Raw genomic sequence first — 22,026 nt, forward strand, 5'->3', positions numbered from 1 at the left:
GCACGGATCCATTTTTCAAGCCCGCAGCCACCATCGGCACATCACACACCACACACGCTTTGCTCTCTCATGACGGCCACCATGGCACAGAGCCCGGTCCTCCAGGCCCGCAAGGCGGATGCATCCGTCCCACGGCCGCTGTCCGTGACAACGGCCGTCAGCCCCGAGTCGGCCGTCTCTGCGTCCAGCCCCGCCTCGGCAGCCTCCCCGGTCGCCGTTTCCACCCCGACATGCTCCACCGGGGCGCCCCCTATTGCCATCCGCCCCTCGACGGGGCCTTCTGCCGCACGGAACGCCATGTCACCAGCACCGCAGACCGGGTCTCTGAGCATGACCACCAAGGAATGGATCATCCCGCCCCGGCCGAAGCCCGGCCGCAAGCCGGCTACCGACACCCCGCCCACCAAGCGCAAGGCCCAGAACCGGGCCGCGCAGCGGGCCTTCCGAGAGCGCAGGGCGGCTCGCGTGGGCGAGCTGGAAGAGCAGCTCGAGGAGGAGAAGGAGAACCACGAGCGCGAGGTCCGCGAGCTGCAGGAACGCATCAGCCACCTGGAGCTCGAGACCCAGACGCTCCAGTCGCGGTGCCAGATGCTCGAATCCATGCTGCAAAAGGAGCGACAAAGCCGGGCCGCCGTCCAGGTTCCCGGGGGCTGGGAGAGGAGCGGCAGCCTGATGGGGATGCAGATCAACGGACCATCGAGCGCGCCGCCGCCACCGCCGCCAGCCGTGTCGCTGCGGCCGACGCCGTTGAGAAGCATCGCAGCCCCGACCCTCCCGGTTGTCGAGCCCCGGCCGCTGGCGCAACCCTTCTCCATCGCTCAGATCGTCTCGCCGCCAGAGACGGCCGCGCCGGAAGGCCTCGGCTGCGGCACCTGCCAGTCGACCGGCTCCTGCGCGTGTGCCGAGGAGGTGCTTCGCAGCGCCGCCGATCTCGCCATGGGCTGCGGCAGGTGCACGCTGGGCTCTCGGTGCGAGTGCCTCGAGGAGACCATGCAGGCGGTCGCAGCCTCCAACGAGCTGAAACGGCCGCTGCCGTCAGGCTCGCCACCGCCAACGTCGCCCGAGGAGAAGCGGCAGCGATCCGACGCCGGCATCGCCCTGGAGACGGACTTCACGGCCATGTTCTCATCGCAGAGCCAGAGGGCGCCGGCGCCGACGCAGTCGCTGTTTGACCCGCCAATCTCCGACGCACAGCTCCAACCCCTTGCCTCGGTCGAACCTCGCGACCCTTGCGGCTTCTGCAAGGACGGAACCTACTGCGTGTGCGCCGACGCCATGATGTCGGCGTCGCTGCCACCCGCCACGCAGTCGCTCGTCTCGGAGCAGACGCAGACGCACACCCCGCCGCCGTCCGAGGATGACGTCGTGCCGATACCCATGGAGGTCACGGCCACGGGCGCCATCAAGCTGCCCGGGCCGCGGCGTTCCACGGCACGGCAGCCCAAGAACGCAACAGCCGCGGCGCCGTCGGGAGGCTGCGGTCCCAACGGCCCCGGAACCTGCGCCCAGTGCCTCGCGGACCCCAAGTCCGGCCTGTTCTGCCGGTCGCTGGCGGCCAACTTTGAGAGAAACAACAGCAAGAACGCGGGCGGCGGCGGCGGCGGATGCTGCGGGAACGGCGGGCCGGGCGGGTGCTGCAAGGCAGGAGGACCGCAGAAGCAGAAGCAGCAGCAGCAGCAGCAACACCAGCCGCAGAAACAGCCGCCATCAACGTCCGACACCGCCGCCAGCCGGAACAACACGCTCCCCAGCATAGGCCTCAGCCTCTCGTGCGCCGACGCCTACAAAACCCTGGCCAGCCACCGGCACTTTGACGAGGCGGCGGACGACATCGGGTCCTGGCTGCCCAAGCTCAGGGCGGTGCCTGTGCTGCCGCGGCCGGGCGGCGGGAACGGGAATTTTGGCGGTGGCCACCAGGGCGGGAGAGACGGGGCGTCGCGGGCGCCCATCGAGGTGGAGGCGGCGAGCATCATGAGCGTCTTGAAGGATTTTGACGTTCGGTTTGGTAGGGGGGACTAGAGCGGGGAGCGTAGTGCAAGGGGGGGGGGGGGGGGGGATGTGTTGATGTGCATCATGAGGGAATGGAATGGGTATTTTTGTCTTTTTCTTTTTTTGTTTGTTTTTAGAGATGGACGGGGACATACGAAAGCATACCTAGGTACCTACCTCGGCTACCTGACCTTACATTACCTACTAGTTCTATCTGTAACACTACCATCTCGGTGTTGGAAGGATATCCAAAATATTCGCTTTTGTCGTTCCCACCATTAGGTATTACCTATCCGACCTTGAGAAGCATCCAGGACAGTCCGGTACACACGGTGCATGTCCAGCAGTTTGAATCAAGATTCAGTCCACGCTATCGTAGATGGTGTACGGTGCCGTCCTGTTGCATGGCACCATGGCCCCCTCGTTCATTGTTTCCTCCCCTTCCTCCCCTTCCTCCTCCTCCTCTTTGACAGGGACAAGGGATCGACAGGATCTAGGGATACGGGCGGAGGAAGCGGGGTGGATGCAACGCCGGAGACTCGATCCGGCGCATGGGCGAAAAGTCATGTGGTTTTCTTTCTTTTTTTTTTTTTTTTTCTTTTTTTTGGTGGTCCTCTTTTCCGTCGGCGGGGAGTTTCTGAGATACATACTACTACACACGCACACGCTCTTCAGGGCCCCGGACAGATGCTCTACGGCTCTCGTCGTCACGTTCTTATGTCTCCCGTGGTCCTGCGCGACAGCCCGTCGGCGCGGGGAGGCCGGGGGAGGGGGGAAAAGGTGAGACATGTCGCGGAGGCTCGCTCATGCGACCTGTTCGGCGGCCTTGTTTCTGTCGTTTGACACAAGAGACCATGGTTCTGGTTCTGGGAGCTCGGCTTTTTTTTTTTCTTCTTTACAGGGATGGGTGTGTAGTTCATTTCAGGACAGGACCCTGGAAAAAGATGTCTTTTACACGGCTAGCTAGCCAAGGCTGGGGTGGGATGGATGGGATGGATCTACTGTGTACTGCGTACGTGCACGGAGCGTTGAAAGAGATGAGCCGAGCTCATGAACGGGGTAGAGAGAGCCACACTTGGAGCAGCAATGACGTTTGTCTCCGGATTACGCAGTACGTTTTCTACTGCGCATAGCCACCCAAAGACCAGCAGCTCCGTTCTCAGAGCTGGCTTGTGTCGTGGCGGAAGCGCCCTCACCGCCAACTCAGACATCACGCGTTGGCGTCTTTCAAGCCTGCGTAGCTGACACCATGGGGAAAGCGGAATGCGAAGCCGCCTATTGTATCGGGCCCCGAAAGCTTACCGTGTTAGTGTGTTTGAACAACACATGCGATAGACCCAACGACGAGCGAGGCGATGTCTAATGTCCCTTTTTGTCGGTGAGGATTCGGACGAAGATGGACGAGTCCGTCCCCGACGTCGTGAGGCTGTACTCGACGCTTCAGAGGACGCTAGCCGATTGACACGGCGGCCTCGGATAGACACGTATCAGACAGTCTAGCAGATGTCTTCCCTTGGGGCCAACGCACGTCGTTGGCCTGTGGGGAGCCGGGATGGGCCTGGGCGACGAGCTCGCCAGGCTGACCTGCTGATCTAGCCGCTCACGTGAGATCATCGGCAGCACAAGCCCCGAAACATGGGGGGGCTTTTTCTGGGTGGCAGCCTATGACGCATCGCAAGGTTTGTTGGTGTTGGTGGAGGGCCGACAGAAAGCGTCGACTGGGTAACTCGTCAACGCTAACCATCCAGAAAGCCATCGAGTGGCTCGCCTTGCGAGAGAGCTGACGCGAGGCACGTCCCCGTGAGGTCCGATGAGGTCCGATAAGATCCAATGAGGAGAGCGAGCCGAGCTGCAAGAAAAAAAAAAAAAAAAAGGACGGCCGCAGCACGGGTTCGTCCGAAGATTCGATCGCCATCAAGATGCGGCGAACAGGGGGGGGGGGTAAAGGGACTGGAGCGGGTAGGACGGCGATGTCGATGGCGATGGCGATGGCGACGGTGATGGGCGGCATTTGGTGGCTCGGCGGCCACCCACGGGCGACTGGTGGCAGCGGTTTGATTGGCGAAGGGGGGCTGATGAGTTGGCAGGCCCGGAGGCGACCGGGGACGAAAGCTGGGCCGGCTTGACTGTAGGCGATTGCAGGAGGACCCGTCCTTGTGGTTTGAGGTCGTGGACGGCTCAGATTGGACGGGCGTTCGCATGCTAGCCGCCAAAAAACTGGGTCCTTGGACGGGATGCTGCATGCATGCAAGGACAGCTCATCGAGGGGGCTGATGGGACTGAAGGGCGCTCAAGGCACGGGAAAAGAAAAGGGAACCGGGAACGGGCAACGGACAAGGGGAACCTAACGGAACCCACGAAAAGCCATGCCGCCATGCCGCCATGTCGCCATGTCGCCATATCGCCATGCCTGCCCCTGACAGCAAACGCACGACAGCTTTTGGGGGCGGCTCGGTGCGAGGGGGTTGAGAGGTCGGTGACGGGGAGCTGAAGGCTGAGGTGGCCGACCGGGTTGGCGGTTGAATTGGAACTGGAGCCTTGTTCCTGTGTATGCATGTACCTACCTGTGTAGGTGACTCAACCGTTGAGGCGTGAGGCAAGGGGGGCTAAGGCCTGTGAATGTACGGTGCCCGCGTTGTGGGGTGGGGGGGCGGGGAGGGGCCTCAAGTTTGATGCTCGAGGCGCAAATGGATACGTAGTTAGGTAGTTACCTGAGGAGAGATGAGGAGAGATGAGGAGAGTTGAGGAGAGATGAGGAGAGTTGAGGAGAGATGAGGAGAGTTGAGGAGAGTTGAGGAGAGATGGATGCTCGAGAGCCAAAGGGGGGGTTCCAAGGAAGAGGAACCAATCATCGGAATCAGTTTGGCATTTACACAGTGCCCTGCCGCGCACACACACGCACACACACGACGCCCGGGGCGGGGAGGTTACGATCCAGCAGTCCCGTCGATACGAAAATACCTAGGTACCTACCTGAGTGTACTTTTCAAGCTTAGGTTGCTAGAGGGAGAATCCGCTCACCAACAACCTAAAAAGCAATGCAAAACACCTTGCGGCAGGGGTGCAGGTACCTTCACTTGGAGGACCGGTATCACCTCGTCAGTTCCCATGGACTGTACCTATGTAAACAGGAAAAAAAAGAAGGCCACCTAGTGGGGGGGTCTGTTGCTGTTGACTACCGGTACCTGAGGGTTGGTTGACCATCGAGGTCTTCATGACAGGTACCTACCCGGGGGTGATGAAGATGCTGCTGCTGCTGCTGCTGCTGCTGCTGTAGGGTACGGTGTAGTACTAAGGTATGTACCTGAAGGTGCCTGACCCAACCCGAGAGAAGTAACCTGGAAGGCGGCCCACCACGTCCCCTCCCCTCCCCGGGCCCCTGCTGTACGGTACGCTGGGCAGTTACTATACACGGGCAATACAGTCCGTGACAGCACGGGACCTTGGGCCGGGGCTATTTTGACTAGGCCCCGCGTCTTGGCGGATCTTGTCCCACAACCAAGGCGGCGCTGATGAAGGACGCTCCTCTGCCTGCTTCCATGGTTACCCCACGCTGCCATCACACACCTCACGCACACCACCTGAATCAACCAATCAACCAATCCACCAACCAACCAACAAACCAACTGCACACGACAACCTTAACACTTGCAGCCGGAGCTTTCGTCCATCTCTCTCTGACGGAACAAAGCCCGCCAGACCCCGCGGTCAGGTACCTTACCTGGCCTGCCCCATCTTCCATTCCCGTCCCAGCGTCCTGTCCACGGAACGACGTTGTGTGCGATACCTGCTACCTTACCTACCTCAGGTACCGCCTCACCTTGGGTAAGGTACCTTGCAATCAGTACAGAACCGACCTTGGCCTGTTCTCTTTCCTGCATTTCGGGGGTTTCCCCCTGGTTTCTGCTTCTTTTGTGACGTCTTCTTGTCCGTCCACCGTCCGCCTGTAAACCGACCGACCGAGCAAGCGAGCGAGTGAGCGAGGGTTGTGCAAGTCACCGCCGTCACTTTCATTCCCGTCCCTCTTGTGCTCCCCGTCTCCCTGTCCCATCTCGCGCCTCGACAGCCCCCTCGGACAAACGACACGACACCCACGACGGGGCTCTATTTTCCTGTTCCTTGCTTGTTGTACCTTGTTCATGGTACTGAGTTTTCTCACCCCATCTCCTCTCCTCCCCTCTTTCTCTTTTCTCCTCTCACCACCGGCCAAGAATACCATGGGCTTGCGGGATATCTAGCTGGTCCTCCCCATTTTCTCAAGGTTTCCCGTCCGTGGTCGCAACCCGGCCGCAGCTGTCGGCCCCTCCTCCAGCCCTCCACTCGTCCGTCCGTCCGTCCCGCTTCGTTAACAAGAGAGGTCCCCCTCCCCCCCCCCCCCCGCCTCTCTCTATCTCTCTCTCCATAGAAAGGTACACGCAGCCTTCCTTGTACCGTCTTGTACCTCTCGCTGATCCAATCTCAACCCCCCAAAGCTTTCCTTGGCCTTCCATACCAGCCCTCCCCCCCTTTCCGGGCCTCTCATCCCACCTACCGATCAGAAAGCTCTCTTCCGGCCCCTGCCCAACTGCTGCAAGAGAGACGCGCGCCCGACCAACCTAACCTCCCGCGCGCGCTCCGGCCACTCATCCTGTCCGGCTTGTGCTCCCCCTCCCCCCTTCTAACGAGGCCCGAAGCCCGAAGCACGCCCGGATTCCCCGCAGAGACCCGCCGCTTTCAGCACCCCTCCCCTCCCTCCCGACCGACCGCGACATATGGGCGAGCGCAGCCGCCCCCTCGACTCTCCCCATGGGTCCATAATGATCTCCATGCAGCGCTCCCTCTCCTCTCCCGTCGCCAGTCACCCGTCGCCGCGTATGTTGCGGAGAGCATGACCACCCCGCGATCCTATTGGACCTGCCCATGCTGACATTTTCTCTCCCCCTTGGCGACGTCGCAGCTCGCTCGGCTCCCGCCTCGAGGTCTCCGACCCCCTCCCCGGCTGATAACCATGCCGACCTCTCGTCCCGCCCCCGCCGGCTGCGCTCCAGGAGCCCGTCGCGCTCCCGCAACGACGCCATGCCCGGTCACGGCCACGCTCACCCTCGCGGGCACGGGCACGGGCACGGCCACGGCCACGGGCACCCCCGCCGCGGCGACAATCCTTCCCGGCGCTCCTCCGTCACCCACACCCCCAAGAGCTCCATCTCGCTGCGCACCCGGCCTATCATCGATCAGCCGAGCCGCCCGGGCACCCCCGCCGCGGCCGTCCCCAACGACTCGTCCGACGGCCGCGACGGTCAGGCCGTCGACGAAAGGCACGGCGCCATCAAGTTCCTGGCCCCGCTGCTGACCGATGTGTCGCTGTACACGAACCCCCACCTCGGCCCGGAGGCCGAGAGCACCTCCCTCGAGGAGCTGGCCCACCTCGTGCGCCTGTCGACGTACCAGGAGCGCAAGCGCGCCACCACCCGCCTCCGCCTCCACCGGAGCCTCGTCTCGACCGCCCTCAGCGCCCGCCTGATGCGATGCGGCGAGATCGCCCACCGGAACCTCGTCGATGGCTTTCGCAACGACGACAAGAAGACCTTTGCTGCCCTCTACAACGCCGTCATGGACGTCCGCAAGAGCTGCGACGAAACCCGCCGCTACGCCCTGCTCGAGCCCGAGGTCGAGCTCGGCCAGCCGGCCAGCCTCGCCCTGTCCGACGGCCTCTCCGACGCGCCCGCCGGCTCCGTCGCCGGCGGCGGCGGCGGCGGCGGCAGCGGCGGCAGCGGCGGAGGCGGCGGAGGCGCTGGCGCCCCGGCTGCCGTGACGCACTTCCTCAACGAGATCTCGCCCCCGTCCCGCGAAACCTTCCTCTTCTTCCTCACCCAGATCCGCACCAACCCGGACTACGTGGCCACGCGCCTCACCACCCTCAAGAGCTCCGAGCTCGCCGCCTTGACCAGCTTCCACCAAACCTTCGAGCCCATCGAATCGGTCCTCCCCTACCACAGCCGCTCCTCGAACCGCTCCGTCTCGGGCGGCTCTTCCGTCTTCTCCGGGCCCGGCGCGGGGTCCGGCGCCGGGCCCTCCGGCAAGGAGCGCAGCGCCATCGAGCGCCTGCTCTCGTTCCAGCGCCACGACCCCCTCTCGGCCCTCATCTTCACCTGCTTTGCCAACTCGGCCGGGCCCGACAGCGCCGAGGACCAGCGCCGCACCGCCGTCTGGGCGTCGGCCTGCGCCCGCCTCATCAGCGCCCAGAGCACGGGCAGCGAGCAGACCATCACGTCGGTCCTCAACGTCTGGGTCTCGATGCGCGACTGGGCCGGCAAGTCCAACATGGAGTGGTACCTCATGAAGATCCTCGAGGACGGCGCCTTCCTGCTCGACCGCGCCGAGGACCAGTACGGCACCCGCTTCAACCTGTCCAACTGGACCAGCAAGGACCAGATCGCCGCCGAGGAGTTTTACACCAGGGCCGTCAACGAGCTGTTCGAGGTGATCGACGACGAGGACGCCACCGGCATCCCCGAGGGCCTGCTCGAGCTGGGCAACGAGATCCTCAAGCGCCTCGACCGCCGCGCCGCCGAGAGCACCCGCCGCTGGCTCGTCGCCAAGTACATGTTCACCGTCTGGCTGCTCGGCGTCGTCATCCACCCCGAGGCCCACGGCATGATGGCCGAGTACCACATCACCGAGTACGGCCGCCAAAAGATCCTCAAGTCGGTCGCCATGCACGCCCAAAAGTACGTGGTCGACCTGCTGCAGAGCCCGACGCCCGTGTCCACCCCGCCCAAGATCAAGGCCCACATCGAGAGCATCTACGCGCGCTTCAAGGATCCCTCGCGCTACCGCAAGAAGCCCAAGCTCCTGCCCGCCCGCTCCGTCACGTCCATGCGCGAGACCGCCGAGGTCCGCCCCTACCTCGTCATCAGCCCCGCCGACCTGGCCACCCTCGTCAACGCCCTCTTCCCGGAGCGCCGCCCGCGCTCCGCCCGCTCCGCCCCTTCGGTCTCGGGCTTCTCGGCCATCTCCCAGCCCATGTCCATCCGCACCGCCCCGAGCAGCTTCGACGCCATGTCCGTCCTCAGCACCAGCGCCGAGTCGTCCTTCAGCGACGCCACCACCTCGCGCGAGCCGCTGCCGGACGAGGACGGCCCGCACTCCCCCTCCCGCGAGCCGCCTCTGAACCCCAACACCTACGACGAGGATGGCGAGCGCCTCCGCCAGGCCATGTACGAGCTGACGCAGACGCTGGGCCTCGACGTGGTCAACGGCTCGTGCCACCCCTGCGCCGAGCGCTGGGGCGTCCTCTTCATCTCGGCCGACGGCCACCGGCTGTCCACCCAGATGACGCTCGATCCGGACGACGAGCTCGAGCTCGACGAGACGTCGTCCAACACGAGCGACACCGAAGGCGACGAGACGGACGACGGCCGCCCCGAGCTCAACAAGGACTACCATCAGCTGCGGGAATCCATCCTCAAGCTCGTCCAGGATTACGAGATCCCCCACGGCCTCGAGAGCGACGCCACCAAGCACCAGGCCTTTAGCAACCGCGCCTCGATCCTCAAAAAGTACCGCAACAAGAACAATGTTATTACCACGAGCAAAACCCACCCTCCTACCACCACCACCATCACCACCACCACCATGGGAAGCCGGAATCCCTATCGCCAGCGGATCGCCGGCAGCTCATCATCCAAGGGCAAGGACGCCGAGGATCAGCCATCCCAGGAGGACTCGTGCCCGCTCATCGCCATGCTGACGGCCGCCTGCTCGCAATCCCGCGCCCAAAACGACTTCGTCTCGGCCCACCTGTGGTGGAGGACCCTGCAGCAGCTCAACGCCCTCACGTCCGAATCCCTGCGTCGAGACGGGTTCGCCGCCCTGCTCAACATCCTGTCCCGCGGCCCCCGCGACTCGATCCGCCGCTCGGCCGCCGCCATCGAGGAGTACGACGCCTGGCTCGTGTGGCTCAAGCAAAGCCAGGAGCGCGCCGAGGGCATGATCGAGGCCATGATGCGCCGCCTGCGCGCGCTCCGCGATAAGATGTGGTACGTGACGGACGTCCGCAACTCGGGCCCTTACGAGTATTCGCGCAACGTGGCCATCGCCCTCAAGACCATGGGCACCAAGAAGCAGTGGGCGTCGTTCCAGCGCATCAAGCACCACATGCAGCGGGGGCCGGCCTCGAGCTACCTCTTCCAGTCCGAATCCCAGGTCCTCGACGTGCTGGCCGCCCCGGCCGACCAGGGCGGCCCCAACAAGCTGAGCGACGACCAGGCCGAAAAGACGCTGCGCTGGCTCGAGAAGTACGGCGTCGAAAACTTTTGCCAGGGCGAGGAGCGCATCCACCGGTTCTGCTGCGAGGTGGAGAGCTGCGTGAGCAAGCTCGTCGGCGAGAACATCGTCGACGGGCCCGTCCTGTGGTCGAGCGAGCTCTACGCCCGCGACCGCCGCATGTTTGAGACGAGCCGCAGCCCCCTGGCCCAGCCGCGCGACCGCGACCGCGACAACCTGTCCGTCTGGGACGACTCCATCAGCGTCATCAGCGATCCCGACCGGCGCTTCGTCAACGTGAGCCGGCCCCCGTCCATCAGCAGCCGCGACGCGGGCCGCGGCGGCGGCCTGTCGTCCGACTCGGGCCGCTTCAGCTTCTCCCGGGCCAGCACCAACGCCATGTCCGAGATCGTCGACGGCTCCGAGTACTTTGGCGCCTCGTCCCCCGTCCACCAGATCGACCCCAGCGCCACCTTTTGGTCGCCGTTCCGGCACCGCGCCACGTCCCCGAGCGCCGCCTCGCGCGCCCACTCGCCCACCACCAGCCTGTCCAACCTCTCGAGCTCCTTCTACCCCACCTCGCACCGCTCGTCGCAGTCGCAGCAGCACGCCGCCGGAACCGGCCGCGCGGGCGGCGGCACGTCGGCGTCGAGCGACACGGCCAGCGCCACCCAGCAGCAGCAGCAGCAGCAGCAGCAGCAACGGCTGCTTTCGGACGAGAAGGCGCGCTTCCTGAGCGACCTGCGGCAGATCCTGACAAGCCTCCTCCTTTCGGATCTGGGCAACCTTGTTTTCGCCCGCGGATCGGAAACGGACGCGTGGTTCGAGGGCCTGGGCCAGGAGTGCATCGACCGCAGGGAGGCCATCCAGCGCCGGGCGCGTAAAGCGCAGGCTCGGGATAAGGAGAAGCGCAGGTACTCGGCCAAGTCGGGGCTGAAGCAGCGGCTGCTCGTCGAGCAGCAGAACCGGGCCGGCGGCGTGGGGAGCGTGGACGGGCTGAGCGATCGGCTGTCCGACACGCAGAGCCTGGGCGGGCCCGAGGGGAGCCAGCGGGGCAGCCAGCGCGGGGCCGGGAGCCAGCGCGGGAGCGTCTACGGAGGCAGCATCCACGGCAACGAGAGCTCGGGCACCAACGAGACCATCTCGGCGCGCAAGCACAACGGCCCGAGCCACCACGACGCGTCGTTGTCGGCGTCGTCGTCGTCGGCGGCGCGCAAGGACCCGTTCCCGGACTTCCCCTTCACCAAGGCCTACCAGCGCCTGCTCAAGATGTTTTGCGTGCACCCCAACCCCTACGCCAAGCTCAACGCGCTGTACGAGCTCGAGCACCTCATCGTGGCCTCGCTTCACTCGGGCTCGCGTCGCTCGAGGCTCGCGTGGGCGCGCTCCGAGCGGGGCTCGGTGGCCTCGTCGTCCGCCGCCGCCGCCGACGAGCACGGTACCACCCCCCCCTTGGGCAAGCCCCAGCTGCTGGAGGAGACCATCGACAACGTCAAGGAGCGGCGGTCGCAGATCATCGGCGGCGGCGGCGGCAACGCCGACGTGGCGACCCGGTCCGGGGCGTCCGGGCCGCCTCGGGGCTCCCGGCGATCCACACCGACGCCGTGGCCAACATGCTCCAAGCCCTCTTCCGCGACCCGGCGCTGCGGCCCAAGACGCTGTTCCGCGACCTGCAGTTCATCGCGGCGTTCGTGCCGGCGTCGGTGCTCGACAAGACGGAGCGCGGCAAGGCGTTTTGGGACGCGGGCATGGCGGCGCTGCTGCTCAAGCAGGAGGTGTGCCGGACCATGGTGGAGGTGGCGGACGAGATCGTCAAGAACTACACCCAGTCGAGGCGACGCAGCACCGCGCCCGCCGCCGCCGCCGCCGCCGCCTCCGCCGTCGGCAACAGCCACAACGCCGGCGCGGCTCAGGGCGCTATCTCCGGCGTAGGCGGCGGCGGCGGCAGCGGCACCGCCAAGGCGGCGTCGACCGCGACCGACTCCCCGACCCTCGGCGTCGCGGGCCTCGCGCCCATGCCGGGCACGCCCACGTCGTCGTCCTACCACCCGGACAACTTCTCATCGACGCCGCCGTCGTCGCCGCCGTCGCCGCCCCTGCCGCTGTCGACGCACACGTCGCTCGCCGACGCCGCCAAGATGTGGACCATCACGGCCAAGGAAGGGGACCCGACGGCGCAGCGCGAGCTCGCGCTCTTTTACCTCAGCAGCCCGGAGCTGGTGGAGAGGACCACCCTCCCGCTGTCCAAGCCGCGCGAGGTGTTCAAGAACGCCGGCGTCGTCATGGAGCGGTGGGCGTCGTCGGTGTCGTCGGCCGCGGGGGTGACGGGCGGGGAGCTGGGGGACGACGAGATCAGCGTGAGCTCGTTTGGAGGAGGAGGAGGAGGTGGAGGTGGTGGTGGCGGAGGTGGAGGAGGCAGTGGTGGTGGTGGTGGTGTTGGGAGTGGATTGGGAGGCGGAGGAGGTGCGGGAGACGGCTTGAGGGACGCGAGGAGCGATCCGGCGTTGATGTGCGTGGCGATTCACTGGATGGAAGCGGCCGAGCGGGGCGGGGATGAGCTGGCCAAGACGTTTATTGTTCAGAATGGGTTGCGGGGGAGCGGGCTGTGATGTGATGGATCGTCGAGAAGAGTTGGGAGAAGAAGAAGAAGAAGAAGGGGGGAGGGCAAGGGGCAGGTTGGATATAGATGCATGCGTTGGGTTTGGATAGAGAGATGGGATAGGTGGGTAGTGGTCGTTCGGGGTTTTTTTTTTCTTTTATCTTTTGCTTGTGTTCCTTCTTTTCGATTTGTCTTTTTTTTTCTTCCTCGATTTGTTTTGACTACCTGGCTTGTTTTTGATATCTGGCATGATGCATCATGATGGTTGTTGGTTCATACGTTCATATAGCTGTTGAGATACCTGGGCGTGCTTTGTTGCAATACAGATATGTAAATACGTTGGCATAGGATAGATTTCTCTTCCGCCTGTTTTGCTCTCATGTCCTCGCCGCCCTTGAGACGTTCTACCATCTGATGGCATGGGGTGTTGGATCCTCGATGTGGCCACCGTTGGGTGGTGGTGGTGGTGGTGGTGGTGGTGGTGGTGGTGGTGTGCGTGTGTAATGCTCAGGTCACCCTCGTCCACGGCCGCAAGAACCCTCCGAGGTGGTTGTTTACTAAATCTACCGCCTGGTGAGCTCGGGAGGTCCTCCGGCTCTTGTCGTAGAACATTGGTACTGAGGGATGTATGTACTGGAGAAACATTGCGAACCTTGGGACGTTTGATGCTAAATACCCCAATACACCAAGCTATTCCGCCACTCTACGGTGTGTATGCATGCCACTTCTCTTGTAGCTGGTTGGTATAGGATGGTATGTTTACTTTCCACTTCTCGCGACTTTCTGTACGACCGCGGCCTTGTTTTTTCCCCGTGGAATCAGCACCGAACGCGTCGACAGCCCAACACGATCCCCATTTCGGCCCCTTCGCACAAATCCACCAGCCACACACGTTCCCTATCCTGTAGATAACCACCCGGCAAGTTGGGAGTTTGGCTTTTTTTTTTTCTTCTTCTCCATGCCCCGACACCAGGCCGAGATTCACAGCGAAAAAGAGGGAGGACATCAAAAATTACGACCGGAACGGCCCCGAAGGACAATTCAGGACGACATGCTCCGCGCTGTGCAATGCAGGCCTATCGCCCTGGTACCCCTGCTTCTTGATCCAGGTGTACCCAATCAAGGTAAGTATGAAGAAAGAAAAGAGAGAAGAAAATGCTAAGAATTGGGGAGGGCGGGCAGCAATATATAGACAGACTTGGGTGGTCTGTGCACACCCGCACGCTCCCATGTCCCCGCTTTTCCAGAGCGCGGCCCTGTCCGTTGTACACGGGTGTCGGGAACGGAACATCCCCAGCTTCCGAGGACTCTTGCGGGGCCCCCACCCAGCCCAGTTACACAGCACACAGTATCGGTCCCTTTCCTGGGGACCCGCTTTTTGGGGCGTGGGCTGGAGGGGCAAGTGGATGGACCTGAGGCGGGGCCGGACGGCAGAAGAAGATGCCCCGCCTTGAGTCACCGTCCATGGCTGCAAGCGTTTCTGGTTGGGGAGTCCCGCGTCTCAAAAAGTTCACGAACCTCTTTCAAGCCCGCAACCGGAACCCAGGGATCGCATTGCGGCTTTGGCGTTTTTGAGGGTTTGCCCGAGTCCAATCCACCTCCTCCCTCCCCGATCCTGATCCTGTCGACGACGGGCCTGCCCGACCTAGACGACAATGCCCACCATCAACGTCGACAAATACGCCCTCTTTGAGGAGCTCGGCGAGCAGTAAGACTTGACCTCCTCCCCGCATCCCGCTCGGAAAACAAAACACACACGCGCACACACACACACACACAAAAAAAAAAAAGGATAGACCGCTGAGCCGCCATGCCAGGTTCACCGAGGAGGGTTTCCAAAAGCTGTGCTTCGACTTTGGCATCGAGCTCGACAAGGACACCGAGAATGACCCGTCCCGGCCCAAGGACCAGCCCCCCGAGCTGGCCATCGAGATCCCGGCCAACCGCTACGACATGCTTTGCTTTGAGGGTAGGGAGACCACGAGAGAGCCCGTGGACCGGTCGCCCCCCCGTACATGAGCGGTGGAAAGGTTGCGCGGCCCTGGGGTGCTGAGCCGTCTTGTCCCAGGTATCGCCATGAACCTCAACATCTTCCGCGGCAAGCACGCCACCCCCAACTGGAGGCTCGCCGACGTGCCCGAGGATCAGCTTCAGACCCTCACCATCACCCCCGAGACGGGCCTCGTCCGCCCCTACGCCGCCGCCGCCATCCTCCGCAACGTCAAGTTCACCCAGGCCTCGTACGAATCCTTCATCAGCCTGCAGGACAAGCTGCACCAGAACCTGGCGAGGCAGCGCACCCTGGTCGCGTGAGTGGCCGCCGCAAGGACCCGCGATGGCAGGCAAGGAGGAAGGTGGCACGCAGGCCCTCGCTGACATGTCCTCCCCAGCATCGGCACCCACGATCTCGACACCATCAAGGGCCCCTTCACCTACGAGGCCCTGCCGCCCGGGGACATCAGCTTCGTGCCGCTCAACCAGACCAAGAAGATCAACGGCACCGAGCTCATGAGCTTCTACGAGAACGACCGGCATCTCGGCCGCTACCTGCACATCCTGCGCGACAAGCCCGTCTACCCCGTCATCCTCGACGCCGACCGCAACGTCTGCTCCCTGCCGCCCATCATCAACAGCGAGCGCTCCAAGATCACCCTCGAGACCCGCAACGTCTTTATCGACATGACGGCCACCGACCAGACCAAGCTCGACATCGTCTGCAACATGATGGTCACCATGTTCTCCAAGTACTGCGCCGAGCCCTTCGTCATCGAGCCCGTCAAGGTCATCTCGGACCACAACGGCGCCACCCGCATCACCCCGAGCCTGGCCACCCGCACCATGGACGTCGAGGTGGACTACCTCAACGGCGTGTGCGGCCTCAACGAGTCGCCCGAGTCGCTCTCCGAGCTCCTGACCAAGATGGCCTACAAGGCCGAGCCCTCGCCCGACCCGAAGCTCATCCGGGTGACGGTGCCGCCGACAAGAGCCGACGTGCTGCACCCCTGCGACGTGGTACGTGATTCCCTTGGTTGCCGCCGAGCTTCCATGCCCGCCCGCCCCGCTGACAAAGAGGTCCAACAAAACAACAGATGGAAGACGTTGCCATCGCCTACGGCTTCAACGACCTGCCGCGCTCCTCCCCCAACAAGTCCGTCACCATCGGCAAGCCCCTCATGATCAACAAGCTCAGCGACATTGTCCGCCACGAGTGCGCCATGGCCGGCTGGGCCGAGGTGATGCCTCTGATCCTGTGCTCGCACGACGAGAACTTTGCCTGGCTCAACCGCGTCGACGACGGCAGCACGGCCGTCAAGCTCGCCAACCCCAAGACGGTCGAGTACCAGGTGGTGCGGACCTCGCTGCTGCCGGGCCTGCTCAAGACGCTGAGCGAGAACAAGGCCATGCGCCTGCCGCTGCAGATCTTTGAGACGTCGGACGTGGTGCTCAAGGACGAGACGGCCGAGCGCAAGGCCCGGAACCAGCGCCGCTGGGCCGCCGCCTTTTACGGCAAGACGAGCGGGTTCGAGGTGGTGCACGGCCTCCTGGATCGCGTCATGTCCATGCTCAAGGTGGCGTTCGTCTCGCCCGACGAGGCCGAGGCCGGCAACGACGGCTACTTCATCCAGGAGATGGACGACCCCACCTTCTTTGGGGGCCGGGCCGCCGCGATCGGCGTCCGGCTGGGCGGCAAGCTGCAGAGGATCGGCGAGCTGGGCGTGTTGCACCCGACCGTGTTGGAAAGGTTTGAGCTGAGGTACGTCTTGCTTGCGGCTCAACGTCGACGATCCCCCGGGTTTCCCCTTGGGCGCGCTTTCACCCTGGATGCTAACCATGATGGCAGATACCCGGTGAGCACGCTCGAGCTGAACCTCGAAGTCTTTTTATAAGCAAAGTCGGCATCTCGGGCGTGTAAATAGAGGGAGAAGGGCAAAAATAGAGCTGTGGGTTTTTTGTGATTGTCTTTGGACCGTGTCTCGCGCGGGTTGCGCTAGGCCGTTCCTTTTTTTTTTCCCCCTTTTTTTCCCCTTTTTATTTCCTTTCTTCTTCCTTTTTTTTGCGGTCATTGGTCATTGGATGGCATGTGTGTCCGTGTGTCCGTGTGCCTGTGTGTCTTGCGTGTGTGTATGTGTGTAGAAATGTGTGTGATGAGTGATGAGCCGGTGTGACTCTTTTTCGTCGTGTCTTGGCCTGCTCGATGGCTCACGCTCGGTTGCTTACCCTCGGCGGAATCGGCGGCTTGGGGAGGGGGAGGAGAGCCATCGGTCGGTCGGCGATCGGGCTTGCTGACCAGAGAGATGAGATGAACTCTACGGGGCGTTGACCCAACCATCACCCCCTTGCGCCGCGAGCCTGGTTCCGCCCTGTCCCTGCGACACGGAGGGCATCGGATGGGTCTCTCTCTCTCTCCCCTTTGAACGCGCTTCTGCACTCATGGCCTTGAAGCCCTCGTGGCGGCACAGCGTTTCCACAGAGCTGAGGCTTCGGTGAGATTCTGTGTTCTTACCGTGCTGTGCTGGCGGCTGCAAGCATGCGGCATCACCTGCTTGAAAGCTGAACGGACAGCAGGCCAATGGGGCATCCTCATCCTCATCCTCCTCATCATCATCATCATCACCATCTGAGATCAAGCTTGTGCAACACGTCCCCTCTGCGGGACCGACGGGAACGACGTGGATGCGGTTTTGGGACCGTAAGTCCGGTCCATCGAGTCATGCACACCAACGGTTGTCATCTCACCACCCCTCCAGCTCCAGGTGCCGTTCCTTTTCGTTCCCGCTGCCGATCCCTGTCTCACCACGAGATCGTCGGAGAGCAGTTGTCAGGAACCCGGTCGGTCGCTGCGCGGGTCTCGGTCAACGTCATAACTACCGCGAGCACGCCCTCCCTTTTCGCTTGTTCCGATCGCTGGCAAATGGGCCAGCTCTTGTACTAGTAGCAGGCAGAGGCGGTGGCCTCATGTTGCTTTTTTTGCGTTTCAATCCCTCGCAATGCACGCGGAAACCCCCGTTTTCTACTATAGTATACGTAGTTCATCACGGTTGGCCGATGATGAACGCTGAATCATCTCACCAGGGCTTCGCAATGTTTCATCACCGAGCCGATCCTGCTGATAGGTGCAACGGTAACGCATCTGAGCCCGTGTACATTTTTTTTCCCCCTTGAGAAGTCATGTCTTGTTATGTCCGAGGACTAAACCCGGGCCCCCCAAAGGAGGGAATCCGATGGTATGGCTTGTTTGGCTGAGAGCTGCCCGGGCCCCCAAAGACCTCGCCACTTGGATCACACCGAAACGTCAGTCAGCCATGCAAGGAGCTCAAGGCACGAAAGGGCCTCGAAATCGAGGCTGATGGGAGTGGGCGGGTTGCGCGGCGGTCCCAACGGGCTGGCTGCGGCGCCCAAACAGGTTGTGGGTTCCCAAGGACCTGCTCGGTTCGATGACCCAGGCAAAAAGGAGATCTCCGTTCGTCTCCTCGATGCCTGAGCGATTGTGCAAGATTTCGCGGGCGGCGGTGGTGGTGGTCGTGGTGGTTAGGAAGCTCATCATGATTGGGCCCTTCGGAGGGCTCGGACGCATCTTTGGCCGACTCATGCGAGCCGCAGCGCATGGCCTTGCTTCGTGTGACCCGCCCAGAGAACTCTCAGGCATCCGGGAAATGTCTCCGAAGCTCGGCGGAACAACGGGTGACATGGGACATGCGCAAGCTGCTCTCGTCAGCATGGGAACCTGGCTGGGAGAGGCCGGCTGTGGCAGCAATGCAGCTGCCAACGCGGGACTGGAGCGGACATATCGGGACTGAGTCGCGGAACGATTCATCGTCTCAGCGGAAGGGGAGGTTGAGGTCGGACATTGCAATGGTCCGTGGGAAGAAGGCGTGCACGGTGCCGGCAATGACGTTGGGAAATTGTCTCCGAACGGATGGGGGGGGGGGGGAGAGAGAGTTTGGATTCCTTTTGCAGAGGCTGCCATATCACAACGATACCTCCTACGGACCTAACCTTGGCTTACACCTCCACGGTACCTACCTACGTATGTAGGTACCTTGGTCTACGTACCTAGCTCAGGTACCTTGGGTAGCTTACCAACCCTGCCTAGGTACCAACCTCCCTCCCTCCCTTGGGCACCTCCTACCAGCTTGTCCATCCTCCGTACGGCACGGGCAGCACGCAGGAAGCAAAAGGAAGGGCAGAGAGCCTCACTTCTGGGGGACCACCTCATGGGTTGGGACGCACCTATGCATGTATAAAGTCAAGTCGCGTCTGGTCCCTGGATCCTCCTCCCTGGATCCTGCTCCCTGGATCCTGCTCCTTAACCCCCCCTGACGCCGCTGCCTTCTTATCCCAGAGGTGATCAAAACTCCTAGGTCTTGCCCGGCCGCGAGGTTCCCATTCTCATCGTCCAAGACGCCCTCTCTCTCCGTTGCTTTCCACCGCCTCGTTGCCTCGGCTTTGATACCCCTTTCTTTTTCTTTACTACAACAAGCCTCACAACACGGATCAGCCAGCGAGACCCTCTACGCGCGCGTCGTCGCCCATCACCGCCATGGATCCGGCCCAGTCGTCCCAGACGACCCTGGCCACGGAGCAGCAGCCTGCGTCCTCGCCTACCTCCTCCGCCGCCACGACACCCCCCTCGGCCCTCCAGCTGCCCGTATCGGCCCGCGGCGCCCGCCAGGATGCTTCCGTCAGCGCCACGACGACCCGCGCCCCCACGCCCACGGATGCCGGGGACAGAGAGAAGAAGGGGTCGGGAACGGATCCCAGCGTGCAGGAAGCGGTCGCCGCATCCGTGGACGACGATGGCGACTATCCCAAGGGATGGGTCTTCACCTTTATTATCGTCGCCCTCGTGTTGAGCGTCTTCTTGGTGTCCCTCGACATGGTCAGCCACAGCTTTGCTCCCTCGTGCTTCTCTCGGCCCCTGCTAACTCGCCTCCCCAGACCATCGTGGCCACGGCCATACCCAAAATCACGGACGAGTTCCAGAGCCTGTCCGACGTGGCCTGGTACGGGTCGGCCTTCTTCATGACGGTGGGAGGGTTCCAGTCGACCTGGGGCAAGGTGTTCAAGTACTTTCCCTTGAAGTGGAGCTTCCTGACGGCCATCTTCATCTTCGAGGTGGGCAGCCTCATCTGCGGCGTGGCGCCCAGCTCGACGGCTCTCATCATCGGCCGCGCCATCGCCGGCGTCGGTGCCGCCGGCATCGGCTCGGGCGCGTACACCATCATCGGCTTCTCGGCGCCGCCTAAGAAGCGGCCCATCTTCACGGGCATCATCGGCACCGCCTACGGCATCGCCGCCGTCGTTGGCCCCCTGATCGGCGGCGCCTTTTCGGACCACGTCACGTGGCGCTGGTGCTTCTACATCAACCTGCCCATCGGCGGCCTTTCGGCCGCCATCATCCTCGTCTCGTTCCGGCCCCCCGCCAGGTCCAAGCCCGTCTCGGCCCCCTGGAAGGAAAAGATTCTGCAGATGGACCCGCTGGGCACGGCGCTCGTCATGGGCGGCGTCATTGCGTACATCCTGGCCCTCCAGTACGGCGGGCAGTCGCACCCCTGGAGCGACAAGACGGTCATCGGCCTGATGGTCGGCTTCGTCGTCATCTTCGTCGCCTTTGGGGCCTGGGAGTACGTCAACGGCGAGCGCTCCATGGTGGTTCCCCGCCTGTTTGCCCACCGCGACGTCTGGGTCTCGTCCGTCTACGCCTTTTGCTTTGCCGGCTCCTACTTTATCGTCATCTACTACCTCCCCATCTACTTCCAGAGCATCGGCAACGCGAGCCCCACCGACTCGGGCGTCCGCAACCTGCCGCTGATCCTGGGCGTCACGGTGGCCACCGTCGCCGCCGGCGTGGGCATCTCGATGACGGGCCTGGCCACGCCGATCGCGGTCGGCGGCGCCGCCGTCGCCACCATCGCGGCCGGCCTGATCTACACCCTCGACGTCGGCACCAGCTCGGGCAAGTGGATCGGATACCAAATCCTCGGCGGCGTCGGCTGGGGCGCTGCGTTCCAGGTGCCCATCATCGTTGGGCAGGCCACGGCCGCCGCCGAAGATATCAGCTCGGTCACGGCCATCATCTTGTGTAAGCACCCCGCCGCCCCGGGCCCAAGGAGATGCAACAGCTGACGTGATGCTCTCCCCTCCAAGTCTTCCAAACCGTCGGCGGCGCCTTTTGGGTCTCGGCCGCCCAGTCGGCCTTCGTCAACAGGATGCTCTCGCGCGTCCTGACGTCGGCGCCGGGCGTCGACCCGCTGGCCCTGCTCAGCACCGGCGCCACGCAGATCCGCGACGTGTTCCCCGCCGACCTGGTTCCGGGAATCCTGGTCGCCTACATGGCAGGAATCAAGCTGGCCATGGCGCTCGCTGTTGCCGCGGCCGGCGCGGCCTGTGCGGTCGGCATGTTTGGGCACTGGCGTAGGATCAGCCGGGATGCCATCAAGAATGTTGGCGGAGCGGCGTGAGACCGCAGACGGGGGCATCGTGTGCTAGGAGAGCAGGGTGTTCTGTTGCATTGGCTGTTTTGGTGTATTCGTTTGGCGCAGCGTTATACGTAGGGAGTCTCATAAGGCTTTCTCAGGAGCACGGCCTGGCTGGGGGGTTCATGAGCGGATAGAGGGATGGGGGTTTCTATAGATGGTACAGGTTGGATACCCGTGAGCCCGGGGCAAGTTTTGCTAAGCGCAGGATAATGAGCAACGCCAATCATTCAGGTATGGTTTCTAGCGTACTCTTAATGATATCTCTGTCAAGGGACACAAGCATGTTGGGTAAAGCCATGTAAGACTCTTGGCGACGGACGGTTGGAGAATGCATGACGGCCACCCCCGATCGCTGGATATCGCCAAATACCTTTCGTAGAATGACTTGGCGCGATGAAATGAAAGTGAAGAAAAGAAGAATCCAAAAAAGGGGGAACCTAGTGAATCGCATCGTACATGCCGTTGAGCTTCACGTCAACCCATGGACAGAGGCTAGGTACATCATGTAACGGTCGGCGGCTACGTTCTGGCCCCAACCCCCTTTTTCAAAGTAAACAAAGGCGACTGACTACCAGCAGCCAACTCAACTCTTCCACCTTGGGCCACCTCGGGTTCTAACAATGTCGCTGACTAGAAAAGAAACGGTGGCACAAAGCGTCGTTAGGTTTTCTCGATCGCCCATCTCTCCGTTGATACCGTTCACCCTGGCGAGTC

At 62.9% G+C, this 22,026-nt stretch overlaps 4 protein-coding genes across 4 annotated transcripts; all 4 read left to right on the top strand.

Annotated features, from left to right (window-relative positions):
• Nucleotides 1-69: 69 nt before the first annotated feature.
• Nucleotides 70-2,019, top strand: VTJ83DRAFT_1835 (uncharacterized protein; the record flags this gene model as incomplete). The annotated part of the gene is made up of 1 exon (XM_071008038.1): nt 70-2,019. One exon carries the CDS (start codon nt 70-72, stop codon nt 2,017-2,019), a length of 1,950 nt encoding a protein of 649 aa, XP_070868375.1.
• Nucleotides 2,020-6,740: 4,721 nt separating this feature from the next.
• On the top strand, nt 6,741-12,842 carry VTJ83DRAFT_1836 (uncharacterized protein; the record flags this gene model as incomplete). The annotated part of the gene is made up of 3 exons (XM_071008039.1): nt 6,741-6,840; nt 6,926-11,671; nt 11,731-12,842. 3 exons carry the CDS (start codon nt 6,741-6,743, stop codon nt 12,840-12,842), a joined length of 5,958 nt encoding a protein of 1,985 aa, XP_070868376.1.
• A 1,645-nt stretch (nt 12,843-14,487) lies between these two features.
• VTJ83DRAFT_1837 (uncharacterized protein) lies at nt 14,488-16,719 on the top strand (the record flags this gene model as incomplete). Its single annotated transcript, XM_071008040.1, has 6 exons — nt 14,488-14,540; nt 14,650-14,801; nt 14,901-15,141; nt 15,223-15,844; nt 15,922-16,586; nt 16,674-16,719. 6 exons carry the CDS (start codon nt 14,488-14,490, stop codon nt 16,717-16,719), a joined length of 1,779 nt encoding a protein of 592 aa, XP_070868377.1.
• Nucleotides 16,720-19,373: 2,654 nt separating this feature from the next.
• VTJ83DRAFT_1838 (uncharacterized protein) lies at nt 19,374-21,294 on the top strand (the record flags this gene model as incomplete). Its single annotated transcript, XM_071008041.1, has 3 exons — nt 19,374-19,712; nt 19,772-20,915; nt 20,981-21,294. 3 exons carry the CDS (start codon nt 19,374-19,376, stop codon nt 21,292-21,294), a joined length of 1,797 nt encoding a protein of 598 aa, XP_070868378.1.
• Between the last annotated feature and the right edge of the window lie 732 nt (nt 21,295-22,026).

Source organism: Remersonia thermophila, chromosome 2, assembly GCF_042764415.1.
Source record: "Remersonia thermophila strain ATCC 22073 chromosome 2, whole genome shotgun sequence".
NCBI lineage: Eukaryota > Fungi > Ascomycota > Sordariomycetes > Sordariales > Chaetomiaceae > Remersonia > Remersonia thermophila.